The 13,385-nt window shown below is 39.3% G+C and overlaps 1 protein-coding gene across 1 annotated transcript in view; it reads left to right on the top strand.

Moving 5' to 3' along the window:
* Positions 1-3,413, top strand: part of LOC108551498 (rac guanine nucleotide exchange factor JJ) — a 158,017-nt gene extending 154,604 nt beyond the window's left edge. Inside the window, exons 15-18 of the mRNA XM_017905694.1 lie at positions 73-1,265; positions 1,345-1,448; positions 1,547-1,749; positions 3,393-3,413. Of these exons, the coding sequence (XP_017761183.1) occupies positions 73-1,265; positions 1,345-1,448; positions 1,547-1,749; positions 3,393-3,413 (1,521 nt within the window). The remainder of the gene's footprint in view (positions 1-72; positions 1,266-1,344; positions 1,449-1,546; positions 1,750-3,392) is intronic.
* Positions 3,414-13,385: the final 9,972 nt, after the last annotated feature.

Here is a 13,385-nt window from a genome sequence, read left to right as displayed (position 1 = left end):
GAAACTTACAACCAAGACACATACAATCAGAGTACATATAATCAGGAGTCATACAGTCAGGACACTTACAATCAGGGCACCTATAACCAGCAGGATACGTACAATCAGGTACCCATTACGTCGCAAAGCAATTACGAGGATACTTATACGAAGCCACAAAAGGATTACGTTGACTATCAAGCTCCGTATAGTAAAGAGGATAGCGGTAGTATTACGTACAAGAACGATTATCAGGATCAGTACCAAGAGCCTTATGATCAGTACGAAGAGTCTTATCATGATTCTTATCAGGGATCCTTCGAGGAACGGTACAATGAGAGTCCAGCTGCCAGTTCGGAAAGGAAACTAAGCGAAGTACCGGAATTATCGGTCACGACGCCAAGAGGCCAGACGAAAGCGAACGGGTATCAGTCAAACGACTCGGACTATTACTTTACCTCTCAGGAGAGTCAAGACGTGTCGTCGACGGGATCGAGAAGGAAGAAGCTCGAGAAGCGTAAACCGAGTCCGCTCGTGCAACAGAATACAGATTCCTTGGAATCCAAAGACGACGAATTAAAGGAGTCTATCGAAACTGCCGTGAGTTCAATTAGTAGTATTCCGCAGAAGAAAGGAATCAGCGAGTACCCGACAACTGTCGAGTCTACTCCTGTTGCTCCTACTTTGATCGAATCTCCTCAAAGTACGGTGCAGCCACCGACAACGATGGTTAATCACGTAACAGCCAACCACGTTCCGACGAGTATGACAGTGACAGCGATGGTTCACACAGCAGCTAATGGAAAGCGATTAACGAGAACCGAATCTTATCAGGAAGAAGTGATCGAGGACGAGGAGTATCCGGAAATTATACCAAAGGAACCACAAAGGAAAGATTCGCAATTGTCTCATCAGAGTCAGCTCAGCCAACACTCTCAGCACAGCCAGCATTCTCAGAAACCAAAATTGACCAGAAGAGATTCCTATGCATCCGACCACTTCCCCGAGGAATCGTATAGCAGAAGGGATTCATACGCGCAATCAACGAGAAAGGACTCTTTCTCATCGACCACGCAAGAAAGCTTCAAACCTCCTCTCACGAGGACAGACTCGTACCAAAAGAGAGGTAGTTATGCGCAAAACTTTGGTGGTCTTCAGCCAATTTCCAGAGCTGAGAGCTATCAACGTGGATACTTCAAGGACCAAGAATCTATAGAGGAGCCGGAGGTTGGCCTGAGCAACGCGGTGAACGACGATTACAAGATGAGGGACGAGTCTCTCGAAAGGTAATTATAATATCTCGCATTGCAGAGTTATTCGTGGATGTATCGTTATACGTATTAAACCTGTCGTTTGACTTTGCAGGTACGAACGAGGCGATGAAGCAATGCTTCGTGACTCTCGAGAGGACTCGTTAGTGGACACGTACAAAACTTCCCCGCCAATGTCGCACACCGATAGTCCACGTGGTAAGATTATTCGTTAGACTACGAGTTACAAGTTACACGTTCTTGACCGATATGCAGAATTAACGTTGCATGTTACGTCTTTACTTGTCGATTCGTAGGAAGTATAACGAAACAAGCATCTTTGGAAGAAAGTGTTCAAATGGATACTCCACCGAGGAGTCCACCCGAACCACCGCCGGACAAGGAGCTTCTGGAGATGGTCGGAGCTGCACCAGTGCCTACGCAATTGAAGGAGCGACCAGAGATGACAGCAAGGCAACGGTGGCATTGGGCGTACAACCAAATAGTGATGCAGCTGCGGGTAAGTAACGTGATCATATTTCATTTTAGGATTATCAGCATGAGACACCGTAGCTTCCATTAAGGGCGTTCAATGTCAATGCCTCCAAAGAGCCTACCAATTAGCGTGAGAAAATAGGAAGTGCTCGTTGAGAGCGCTAAGAACACATCAGCAGGTGCATGAATTAACAGGGACCACGATACCAGCTGCGATACTGAAATAGTTAAGCTGCCACGCAAATAGACACGCAGACCTCGAACGAAACGAAAATCACTTTCCTTTTCAACGAGGTCAGCTACCTCAGTGGCGACCTTGCGAAAAATGTGGCGCCTCATGCCGGCGACCCGCATTATTTTTCTAGTCCTTCGCTGTTACAACAATGGCCTCGTCAGTCACGATCTTCCCGACTGTATCGATTCGTCCAGATCACATCTACGGGTTCTGTACTTTATCACCTCTGTAACTCGTCTCATTTACCATCGATTAGGTTACCACGAGAACACTGATCCTCTGTAACGAAACATCGTAAACCACTTACGCAACTCGTGTTACAATCGATTCACGACCAGAAACCGAAGCATCCTGTGAAACCAAAAGCGAGATCTCAATCTGTATTAGGCGTCGAAGATTATGTATGCGAAATTTCAAGACCTCGCGCAACGAATATTGTAAAAATTCGAAATTCTGTAAAATTGATTGACGTCGTGACAGGCAAGTACATACAAGAATTAGCATTAGTCACCGCATGTTACGTCCCAGAAAGCAGAAACGTATTCGCATAAATTACGAATAATACTTGGCGATATCACTTTGTGGAAACAGCAGTCGCGCCGTTATCAGCGTCAGCGGTTGTAAACGTACAATGAATGTTCATTAGCGCTTTATCGGAAACCATTGGGAAGAAATACGAGATTATGTGCACACGAATACCCACGCGTAGTGAGCGTGGTTGTCGCGTCGAATGGCGTGGAATCTCGGCGAGGGAGTTGGACGCGATTATTCGAGCAAGCGAGCGAGAATGGCTATAGGCAGGAACGGGAAGGAATGGCAAAAAGAAGGAGTTTGTAAATCGAGTGCCATTGCGTGGGAAGGGGTCCCTGCCGGAGTAAAGGGTGCGTTTATCGGCCGTCTCGTCACCTTGAAAATACGCCGCTCGTCGGGGCGACAAGCGACGGATTAACCGACTGCGACACGAAACTTCCATTAACGCAACCTTGTCGCCCAATCGTGCCACCCTAAGTACGCACCTGACGCGCTCCTGGAAGCCGACCGAGTCGATATACGCCACCGAGAAACTCCTCTCCGCTATGGAAAATGTAAATTCGACGTGGTGACACACGCTGGGACGAAGTTGCCACAGGCTTGCGACGAGCTCGCTCTGGACTAGGGTCCGGCACTTGAAATTTTCGACAAACGACAAGAGTTAACTAGCTCGAGTTGCAGCTGCGTTCTGCGTCATTTACATTTCCTCTGAATCGATCCAGGGCCTCGTTACGCTAACGTTCATCATTTTACTGGTATGCCTGTCTGCGTTGAGTTTAGGCATTTAATTGAAGGAACGAGGTCCTTGTAGCTCTGTTGTCAAGAATAGGCATGTATCAGATTTAGGTAGAGGTGAAAGAATTAGATATTGAATGAAATCTTGCATAATTTTTTGAGGTTAGGGTATGTCAACATATTGGTAACTATTTTTCTTAATAATTGTGATAATACAAGTATGTAGTCGATGGATATAGGTTTCCATATATTGTTCTTCTATTAGATATATAGATATAGATATAGGAATAAAATAGAAATAGATAAATAATTTTCTATAGCCTGTGATGTCACCGTTTGAAATATTTTTCTAAGCGAGATGACAATTCACTGTATAGGATATATTTACTAATCAGAATATTTTATTACAATTTGTTGGAACGGTTTAATAATATTTTCCAATATTACAAAATATTACAAATATTACAAAATTCGATTTTTTAAATACAATTTATATCGTTGATCATCAGGGATACCATAGATCAATCGCATAGCATGTAATTTGTCGATATTCCAGAGAATCGAATTCTCCCTTTATTTTCAAATATTTGCAAAAATCCGAGAATAAAATATATTATAAATAAATACGACGCGAAATGGGAGCGGAAGATTAAAATTATTTTCCTTCGTCACCGCAGAAATTATCAGCGGAATTATCGCTCAGGAAGCAGTACTTACCTATATAACTCGATTTGCCTAACCGTAGCTGAAAAGAATACAGGTTATGGGATAAAATATTTCACGGTATTTCTTTTCCTCCTTCGTATTTCGTTAAAAATTTTTCAAAATCTTGGTACGTGTGGTTCTCAAGGAATTAGAAGCTTCCTCGTGCTTCCTCGAGATTTTTAAGGTTAGGAAGTTAAGGAGCAACTGTGGAAAATTGTTTAAAAATTTTTCCAGGGTACGTGCATTTTTATTAGTTGTAACTGACGACAAAAGCAAAAGCAAAAGCAAAAGCAAAAGCTCACCCCTTATTATTCGATATCCTAATAATTAATTTCGTCGAACTTATGCCGATTATATTCTTCCATTTTGGAGTTACACAAGTCCCCTAAAGAACCAATTTTTAATTCCCTTAAAATCATGCATTATCCCAGAAAATTGTGAAATAATTATTGGGTATACTTGGGTAATAATTATGAGGTAATTATTTCAGAATTTTCCCATGCTTTCTGAGATAATGCACGATTTTAAAGGAATTAAAAATTCGTCCTTTGAGGGACTGGTGTTAAATAATTATTGGATATAATTGGGTAATAATTATAAGGTAATTACCTCCCCAAATCATATTGATATGTGTATAAATCAGCTTGCTCCTTTTCCTAGGTCTACGTATCTTCTACATATCAAAGCTATTCCTCCTACTAGTGCCCCAAGCTTTATCCAACAATTAGACTCACTCTCTGTACCCAAAGATCGTAATGTAAAGGAGGGTTTGCGATAAAAATCCTGGATGCAAGACAAATGCACGTTAACCGCGTGGAAAGAAATTTCAGAGGCATATCACGTCGCTAGCTCCCTCCAGGGACTCGTTTTTCCTCTGCGATAGGACCTCGTAGGGCCGCAATCTATGTAGGCCAGTTGGCCTAACCGCAATCGGAAGCCCGTATGTCGACTGACGGCGTAGAGTTAGTGGTATCACCTTCGCCGTCAAGGTCTCCCCTCCCGCCATTTCGTTATCATCTCCTCGCCACTTGTCATCGCGAACGCACTCGGTACCCTTCAGTATCGCGTTAGTCGACCGGATGAGAAAGGACCGAGTGGCCGTCAGAAGAGGGGGATTTTCTCGTATACCTTTGGATTTCGTGGAGAGCGAGGATCCAGGTCGGAGAAAAGAGTGAAAGCCGTGGAGCGACGCTATCGATCGTTATTAGGCTTTTATTAGACGGAAGTATCGCCGATAGCCGCCGCAAAGGGAACATCTGCACGGGGGGTCGTGTTAACTTAAGTGAAAATATCACCAAGAGGTCCGTCAGGGGCTGACCACCTCCTTTGCCTTAATTCCCGCACGATCTGTCAGAGAGTCTGATCGCGCTGCTCCGTGGAACAGGATGTTTTTCTCCTCTCCGACCTCGTTCGCCGTCACTCCGCCACTTTGCTCCGATGCAAACGACCCGGTCCCGAAAGAGTGATCAGTGAGACGCGCGTGATCCATCGCCGATCGGATTTCCCAACTTAGACTCTTTCGTGTAACGGACTGACGACTGTCAACTAGCTCTCTGGTGACGTTGGATCGTAAAAGTGTGCCTGGTCTGGTGAGATTCCTTGGAAAATTGCTGTGAATGCCGAACGCGTTTGACACGTTCTAGCTCGCGAAGCTTGATAACGTGCTGACCGGATGGCCTTGTCGTACAGATAACGATATCCTCTGCATGATCAGAAGCAGCATGTGCAAAATTCACGGGAACTGTGAGGACCATCGAGTCTGAGACTGATTCCTGAGGAATTTTTGACATCCGAGTCACCGTATCTTCACTGATTTCCTATCTTTTCGCATCCTGCAATCATTTGTCGATCAACTGTAGATTTTTTGGTTATATACACCTGGAAAAGAGAGTAGAGTAAGCTAGTCAAGATGGAGGCACGCGAGAAATCGACGGAATGGGCCCTGCTGTTCCCTCTGAAGGCAGGTCTGTTCGCGATGAAGTCTTCCCTGTCTTCGAGGAGCGTGGTGCGCGAGAAAGAGCGTGTAGTGAAGAAGAATCAGCTGTTGAAGCCTAGGATCCGTCGCGGATCCTCTCTGTCCGACCTGGATAAATTGCAGAGCAAGCCAGTGCTACCCGATGTCATAAGGTCTACGGAGAAATGCTCTGAATCCCTTCCACACTCGCCAGCCTTGTCCAGGACGAATCTGCAGCTGGGTAATCTGTACGTGAGAGGTAGCATAGGCGATTTGATGAACATGAAAAAGTACGGTGCGTCCACGTGGAGCGTGAGGAGCGAGAGTCTGATCGCGAGGGTCGTGCCACTGAGCACGGTGACCCCGAGGCACAGTCCGCCGGTGGAGAAGAGCGTGGAGGACCTCGAGGACGAGATGCAGGATGACGACCATGTCCCTGGCAAGCCTCTGACCTGTGCACAAAGAACGCAGAGGCTGAGCAAACTCATCAAGAAACACAGACGCATGATGGTCCTCAGCCCTAGGTCCCTTAAGCGAGATCTCGTAAGTTTCCGTCAACACCGAGTCTGTCAGAATACCGTTCAAGTCTCGATTCATCTAAGTCTTGCCAAGAATAGGTATCCAGCTGGATAATTTTAAGGAAATTAAAGCGTAGCACTCGTATATTTGGCAGAGAATTGGGTACGAATCACGTTTTTGGCATATTTCGCTCGTATTTCGGGTTTCCTGGGGTAAGTAGCATAATCGATACAGTCGAAAATGTTAATAAAATTGAAGTTCCTAATCAAAAACCTATAGGAATTGAAATGACTATAGCAATCTAATAGATTTCGATCCCTTCATTTGTGCAAAAAAATTAGCTCACGTCTCGCAATTCTCGCAAGTTTTGATTCATAACGTGTGACAAAGGAAGGTATTAGGATAGCTAATTTTAGGAAAATTAAAATATAGCAATCGAATATTCGAGAGAAAAATGGCGTCGAAATCCGATGTATTCTAAAATTGGGTACAAATGACAGTTCTGCCAAGAAAAAATATGTAGGTATCTAATTTTAGGAAAATTAAAATATAGGAATCAGGTGTTCGATTGAAAAATGGGCATAAGTGACGTTTTCTCGCGTATTTAAATTAGGTTCTCTTGGGGTAAATAACATGGTTGACTCGTCTCTCAATTTTGACAGCGAGGGTCCAATATTATTATATTTGTTTGGTCGCAAAATATGTATTTTCTTTTATTTATTTTCATTATGTTATTATTATTATATTATTTATCTATATTATAAAATTATGTATGTAATTATATATCATCAATTAGGTTTTCCTGGAGTAAATAGCATGGTTGACTCGTCTCGCAGTTTTGACAGCGAGGGTCCAATATTACTATATTTGTTTCGTCGCAAAATATATATTTTCTTTTATTTATTTTTATTATGTTATTATTTTTATATTATTATCTATATTATTAAATTATGTATGTAATTACATATCATCAATTAGGTTTTCCTGGGGTAAATAGCATGGTTGACTCGTCTCTCAATTTTGACAGCGAGGGTCCAATATTATTATATTTGTTTCGTCGCAAAATATATATTTTCATTATATTATTATTATTATATTATTTTTCTTATTTATTTTATTACACATTCTTCTCGCGTATATGGCACATACTTCACGTACATAATAACAAGCAGGCTAATTTATTTATAATTTCTCCGTCTAGTCCAGAGAAACTTGCAACAGGATATTTTTAGCTCGTGACCAACTTTGATGCCATTTTTGTAACGAACATTAAATTTTCTGATCGATCGACGCTTATTTCAGTTATCGGCTACTATACATAGCACAGTAGCTTCCAATAATTATTCTTTTTATAACGAATTGCCTATCGTCGCTCCTTTTCTATGGTATTTAAATTCATCGATTTCGTCCATTTTGAGGTAGCCATCTAGCTGTTTCATCTCGCACGTTTCGCACGTTAAAAAGTCGCAGCAAAATCGAGGCAAGGATCTAATTCGATTCCGTAAATTAATTTCATTTCTCTGGCAGATCTACTTCTCCCTGTATGCACTTCCTTCTTTGTAAACATTAATAAATAACACGATCTGTCAATCACGTTCACGTTCCTGGTCCACTTTATGGAAACGGGTTGCAAGGTTCAAAGCTACACTGCAACCGGTATTTCTTCTTTTCGCGAAACGTTGGTAGACGAATTACGAGCAACGTGCAAATAGAGAAAAATGCACACGGTCCAATTGCTGTCCCTTTAAATACGCAACGTGCATGATGAAGTGTCTTCCTGCGGCGTCTTTAATAAAACATCCTCCTTTCTGGCATTTGCTGTTCATATTTATGATTCTCGAACACGTGCATGCGGTCGTATGTGCCAGATGCAACCTCCAGGTTTAGGTCAAAATGTGTCCAGCTTCCGAGGAATATTTCAGATTTATATTACACTCGGATATGTTTGCGAGGTGTAATTGGAGAACCACTTTTGTTAGTTTCATCAATTTTTCGAGAGATATATATTTTACCATATTCGACCTGTTTCTATGGAACATTTATTCTATCCAATGGATTATTTTTCTATGGAAAATACTTTGTCTATAATGGTTCAGGAAGTACATCTTCTAATTTTGAACCCTTCGTACTCGACGATTTTTTGGCTAGAGAAGAGTAGAAATTCAAAGATTCTCTACTAAAAAACTGACGACAATTTTTCGAGCAGTAAACAAAGAATTGTATAATAACAGAATCGTAGAATTATTTGACTTCGATATCTCGCACACTGTTATATTACATTAAATTTGATATATTAATTAATATTGTAGGATGGCGAAACTGGTCTTGAGACACCGAAAATTGACGAAAGAACAAGAACGCGATCAAACTCAAAACTCGTAAACTGATTTAACTCAGGGAAAGAACACCAAGATAACGAAAACACACAAAGACGCACTCTTTTAAAACTCTCTTTCCAACACCAAGCGACTCACGCTTGTGCTGGTCACAACCGATTTCTAAGGACTCTGTTTTGGTTGTCAAGGACCACGCTTTTATGCTTTCCTTAACCTACGCTTCACTTCCCTGTAGAGGAGTCAAGCAACTTAATTTTGTTATATAGAATAACTTTTCGATTTGCTTCTAGAAGATATCGATCGGTTTACAATTTGTTCTTGTTGGCAATAGCAGATTCGCGATTTCTTTTGGTATCCTACAATATCGATCTTCCAAATTTGATGAAATGGTCACTGAAGCTCACCTCTCACTCGAAGAGTGCCAAGGGTTAAATTATATTGTTATCTGAAAGGTGAAAGAAAAATTTCACAGGGGTCGTTTTTGATAGGAAATTAATTATAACATACGTATACTTTGTTATCAATGATTGTTTAATTATAGTTTAATTATAATGAACAATCGATCAATCGATGAATTATTCGATTTGCACGAGATGGAGGTACTATATATTGATTTGTGAAATGTAATATTGCAATAGTGATATTTAATGGTGGGAGTTGTACGAGACCTACTCATAAAAATAATTGCGGGATTATTTTAATTATTTTTCTGCCATATATTGTTAGGTACATTTTCATGGACTTAATGATCCTCTTAAAAAATTTACTCGTTGCTATTCTTCCACTTTCCAACAGGGCACTAAAAGCCCTTTGAAACAAGAAAAAGACGTAAAATACAAAAATCCGAAGTTGATTTTCCACGGACTTTCATCTTCGAGATAAAAATACTTCAGGCTTATAAATACCGTCTCTACTTTTAGCCATTAGACTAGGTGAAACTCGCGAAACTTATAAAAATTGCATTATAATAATTATGAAAATTATAAAGGAATATAAAAATTATAAAAATTCTAAGAATCGCAAAAATCAATAAAAAGAAGGAACTTTCGTAAACTTTTGAAATATCGGATCAGAAGTTACGTATTGTAAATTCGTATCGATCACTATACCTGTATTAATCCTTTGAACTGCAATAAGGAGCCTAACTCGTCAGGCTAGCTCTTATGGAATTTTGGAAATATAAAATTTGAAGAAATTCTAAAATTTTTGCATAATTTTGTCGCGAATGCAATAGAGATATAGTGATTGATTACAATTAAATACTTATCCGATACATCATTTTCCAAAATTAAATTTGATTAATAATTTCAGAATTATAAAATTTGAAAAAATTCTAAAATTTTTGCATAATTCTGTCGCCATTGCAATAGCGGTATAGTGGTTAATTAAAATTGAATACTTATCCCATACATCATTTTCCAAAATTAAATTTGATTAATAATTTCAGAATTATAAAATTTGAAAAAATTTTAAAATTTTTGCACAATTCTGTCGCCATTGCAATAGCGGTATAGTGGTTAATTAAAATTGAATACTTATCCCATACATCATTTTCCAAAATTAAATTTGATTAATAATTTCAGAATTATAAAATTTGAAAAAATTCTAAAATTTTTGCATAATTCTGTCGCCATTGCAATAGCGGTATAGTGGTTAATCAAAATTGAATACTTATCCGATACATCATTTTCCAAAATTAAATCGAATTCTTATATCAGAATTATATACTACGCGTGTGCTTCAACGTGCACGAAATTTAAAAAAATTCCCAAATTTTTTCGATAGTAATACTATCGAAAAATGGTATAAAATTAAATGGGGGATTAAATCATAGTGCGAGGGTTTAATCGGTAATTTAATCAGATTTTCGAAAAACGTGAAAAACTTTCGCTGTTTTCACACGGTACGTGGACCTATCTTACAGCAGCTTGGCTCGAAAGCATCTCGTCCTTTCCACCGTTTCCGCTTTCTTCCCGTCGCATCTGTCGTTGGTACTTACGTATGATGCATGCATATATTCAAAGAGAGCGTGCTCACGTGCAAGGCTAAAAAACGACGTTATCGACCGTGAACAATGGAGACGGGAGGAGCTAAACCTAGAGACGCCTTGTTAAACTTGAAACAGCTTCTGCAGTCGTGGCGAGAGACACTTACAAGGGCTGAAATATTCATGGTACATCCATCCCTCTCGTTCTATCGGCAGGTGGCCTGCATTCCATCCACCCCGACGCTCATCGCGTGGCTGTTGTTTTGGATAGGGTTTCCTATCCCGAAGGCTTCGTGTACCTTTGCTTTATTTCGAGGAATTAGTCGAGATATTTGTCCATCCGATGCACAGTAGGGTCGATGAACTCAAATTTGGCAGAAAATTTTTATCAGATGATATCACATATACACTATTTTTGTATTTTATTAATCTCAAATATATAATATATTTAAGTCGTTTCCAATAAAATGTTATTTTAATTCGTAAAAAGATTTTTTTAAATCAGCTCCACTTTGTTATCAAAGACTTATATGTTTATTTTAATTTTATTAATTTATAATACTTTTGTCGTGGAAATTAGGCATCTTTTCATTTGTTATTTCCGTAACAGAAATATATTAGTATATGATTTTTGGTTATTAATAAATATTGGTAAGTTTGATATTCTATGTCGATAGTTTAGCATTTGGCCATTTCAAAAAAGAAGCATCTTCCCGCGCCAGCGCGTCATTAGTTGTCCTACTGCAGCCAATTGCAGTCAAGCTGGCACATATATACTTTATTTTTGTATTTTATTAATCTCAAATATATAATATATTTAAGTCGTTTGTATTAAAATGTTATTTCAGTTCTTGCAAATGTTTTTTTTAAATCAGTTCCACTTTGTTATAAAAGGCTTTTATGTTGATTTCAATTTCATTAATTTATAGTATTTTTGTTATGGAAATTAGACATCTCTTCATCTGTTATTTTTGTTATTAATAAATATAAGAGACTAATGAACATAAGTGTAAAATGAATATAAATAGTAAGTATATAATATGAGATTAATAAAGATAGTAAATATTAGAGAGTTTGATATTCTACATCGATAGTTTAGCATTTGGCTATTTCAAAAATGGAGCATCTTCCCGCGTCAACGCGTCATTGGTTGTCCAATTGCAGCCAATTGCAATCAAGTTGGCGCCAAAGCGAACGGACCGGTAAGCAATGGCGGAATATCGTCGCGTATCGAAATAAAACTTTTATTGTCTATACAGAAGATTCAGTGAAGTAGTGTTGTTTGTGATCGATGTTTTAATTGCCCTGAACGATAGAGTATATATTCGAGATCAGCAATACACAGTATCAGTAGTTACTATATAACATTAGAAATGTAGGTTATTATTGCAACATTATCGTATTATTCATCAACGGGCTGCAGTACGAGTTTACGAAATTGTGAGAACATTACCAAACTCAGGAAATATAATTGTCAACATGTGTTCGGTGGTAATACACCACATGTGGAATGAAGTCGTGTACGTAGTGCGAGTCGTACAACGATGCATGTGTGAAGTGAAGTGGTGTGAGTGCGCGTCGTATAATACAGCAGCATAGGCCCCTATCGCCGATCGTATATTCTACATTTCGTTTGTCCATTGGAATATTTCGCTAACATTACTCCGAATAGACAGCTTTATAATAGTTTTCTCAATTTTCCTTCGTCTTTAACGTTCAATTGCAACATAGTCACGTATTATCACACATACATTCTATATTTCGATTGTGGATTAGAATATAAAGTTCATTGCATAGAATAGGCTGTTTTCCAACCAGTACGACAGTTATATAACGATGAAAGCTGTACATGTGAAATAAAGTGACGGAACAGCGAGTGCCAGTGAAATCGTGCAACACAGTTTACTTTCTTGGCTCATATTTCAGAAATTAGGATTTTAGATTAGGTTTCTTTGGTATAACAGCGTTGATTACGCTTTTATCTAACCAATGCAGTAACATTTTTTTCGATTTCGACCATTTGTTTTCAAAATTTCGTGGCGAAAGTGTTTTTGCCCTACCGATTGTCTATATAATTTATTTCTTACGCTTATATCTGCAAAATAAGGCCTTCGGATACGGATTTCTTCCTCTATCAGCGTAGACGGGAATATTCTCTAACAGGATTGATAACCTTTTTTCGGTTTCGTGCGTGCGCTTTCCAAAAATAGTGCCGAATGTGTCAGTGGCTCTCAGATCGTACTGCGCAATAGACTTTTTTGATTTCTATCTTTAAAATTAGGCTTTCGATTTCGGATTTTTTCATCAATCCGCGTAGAGGGGGATTTTCTCTAACAGGATTGATAACCTTTTTTCGGTTTCGTGCGTGCGCTTTCCAAAAATAGTGCCGAATGGCCAGTGGCTCTCAGATCGTACTGCGCAATAGAATTTCTTGATTTCTATCTTTAAAATTAGGCTTTCGATTTCGGAGTTTATCATCAATCCGAGTAGTAGGGAATTTTCTCTAACAGGATTGATAACTTTTTTTCGGTTTCGTGCGTGCGCTTTCCAAAAATAGTGCCGAATGTGTCAGTGGCTCTCAGATCGTGCTGCGCAATAGACTTTTTTGATTTCTATCTTTAAAATTAGGCTTTCGATTTCGGATTTTTTCATCAATCCG

Source organism: Eufriesea mexicana, unplaced genomic scaffold (assembly GCF_001483705.2).
Source record: "Eufriesea mexicana isolate 0111107269 unplaced genomic scaffold, ASM148370v2 scaffold4331, whole genome shotgun sequence".
Lineage (NCBI taxonomy): Eukaryota > Metazoa > Arthropoda > Insecta > Hymenoptera > Apidae > Eufriesea > Eufriesea mexicana.
This window is presented reverse-complemented; position numbering and strand designations above follow the sequence as displayed.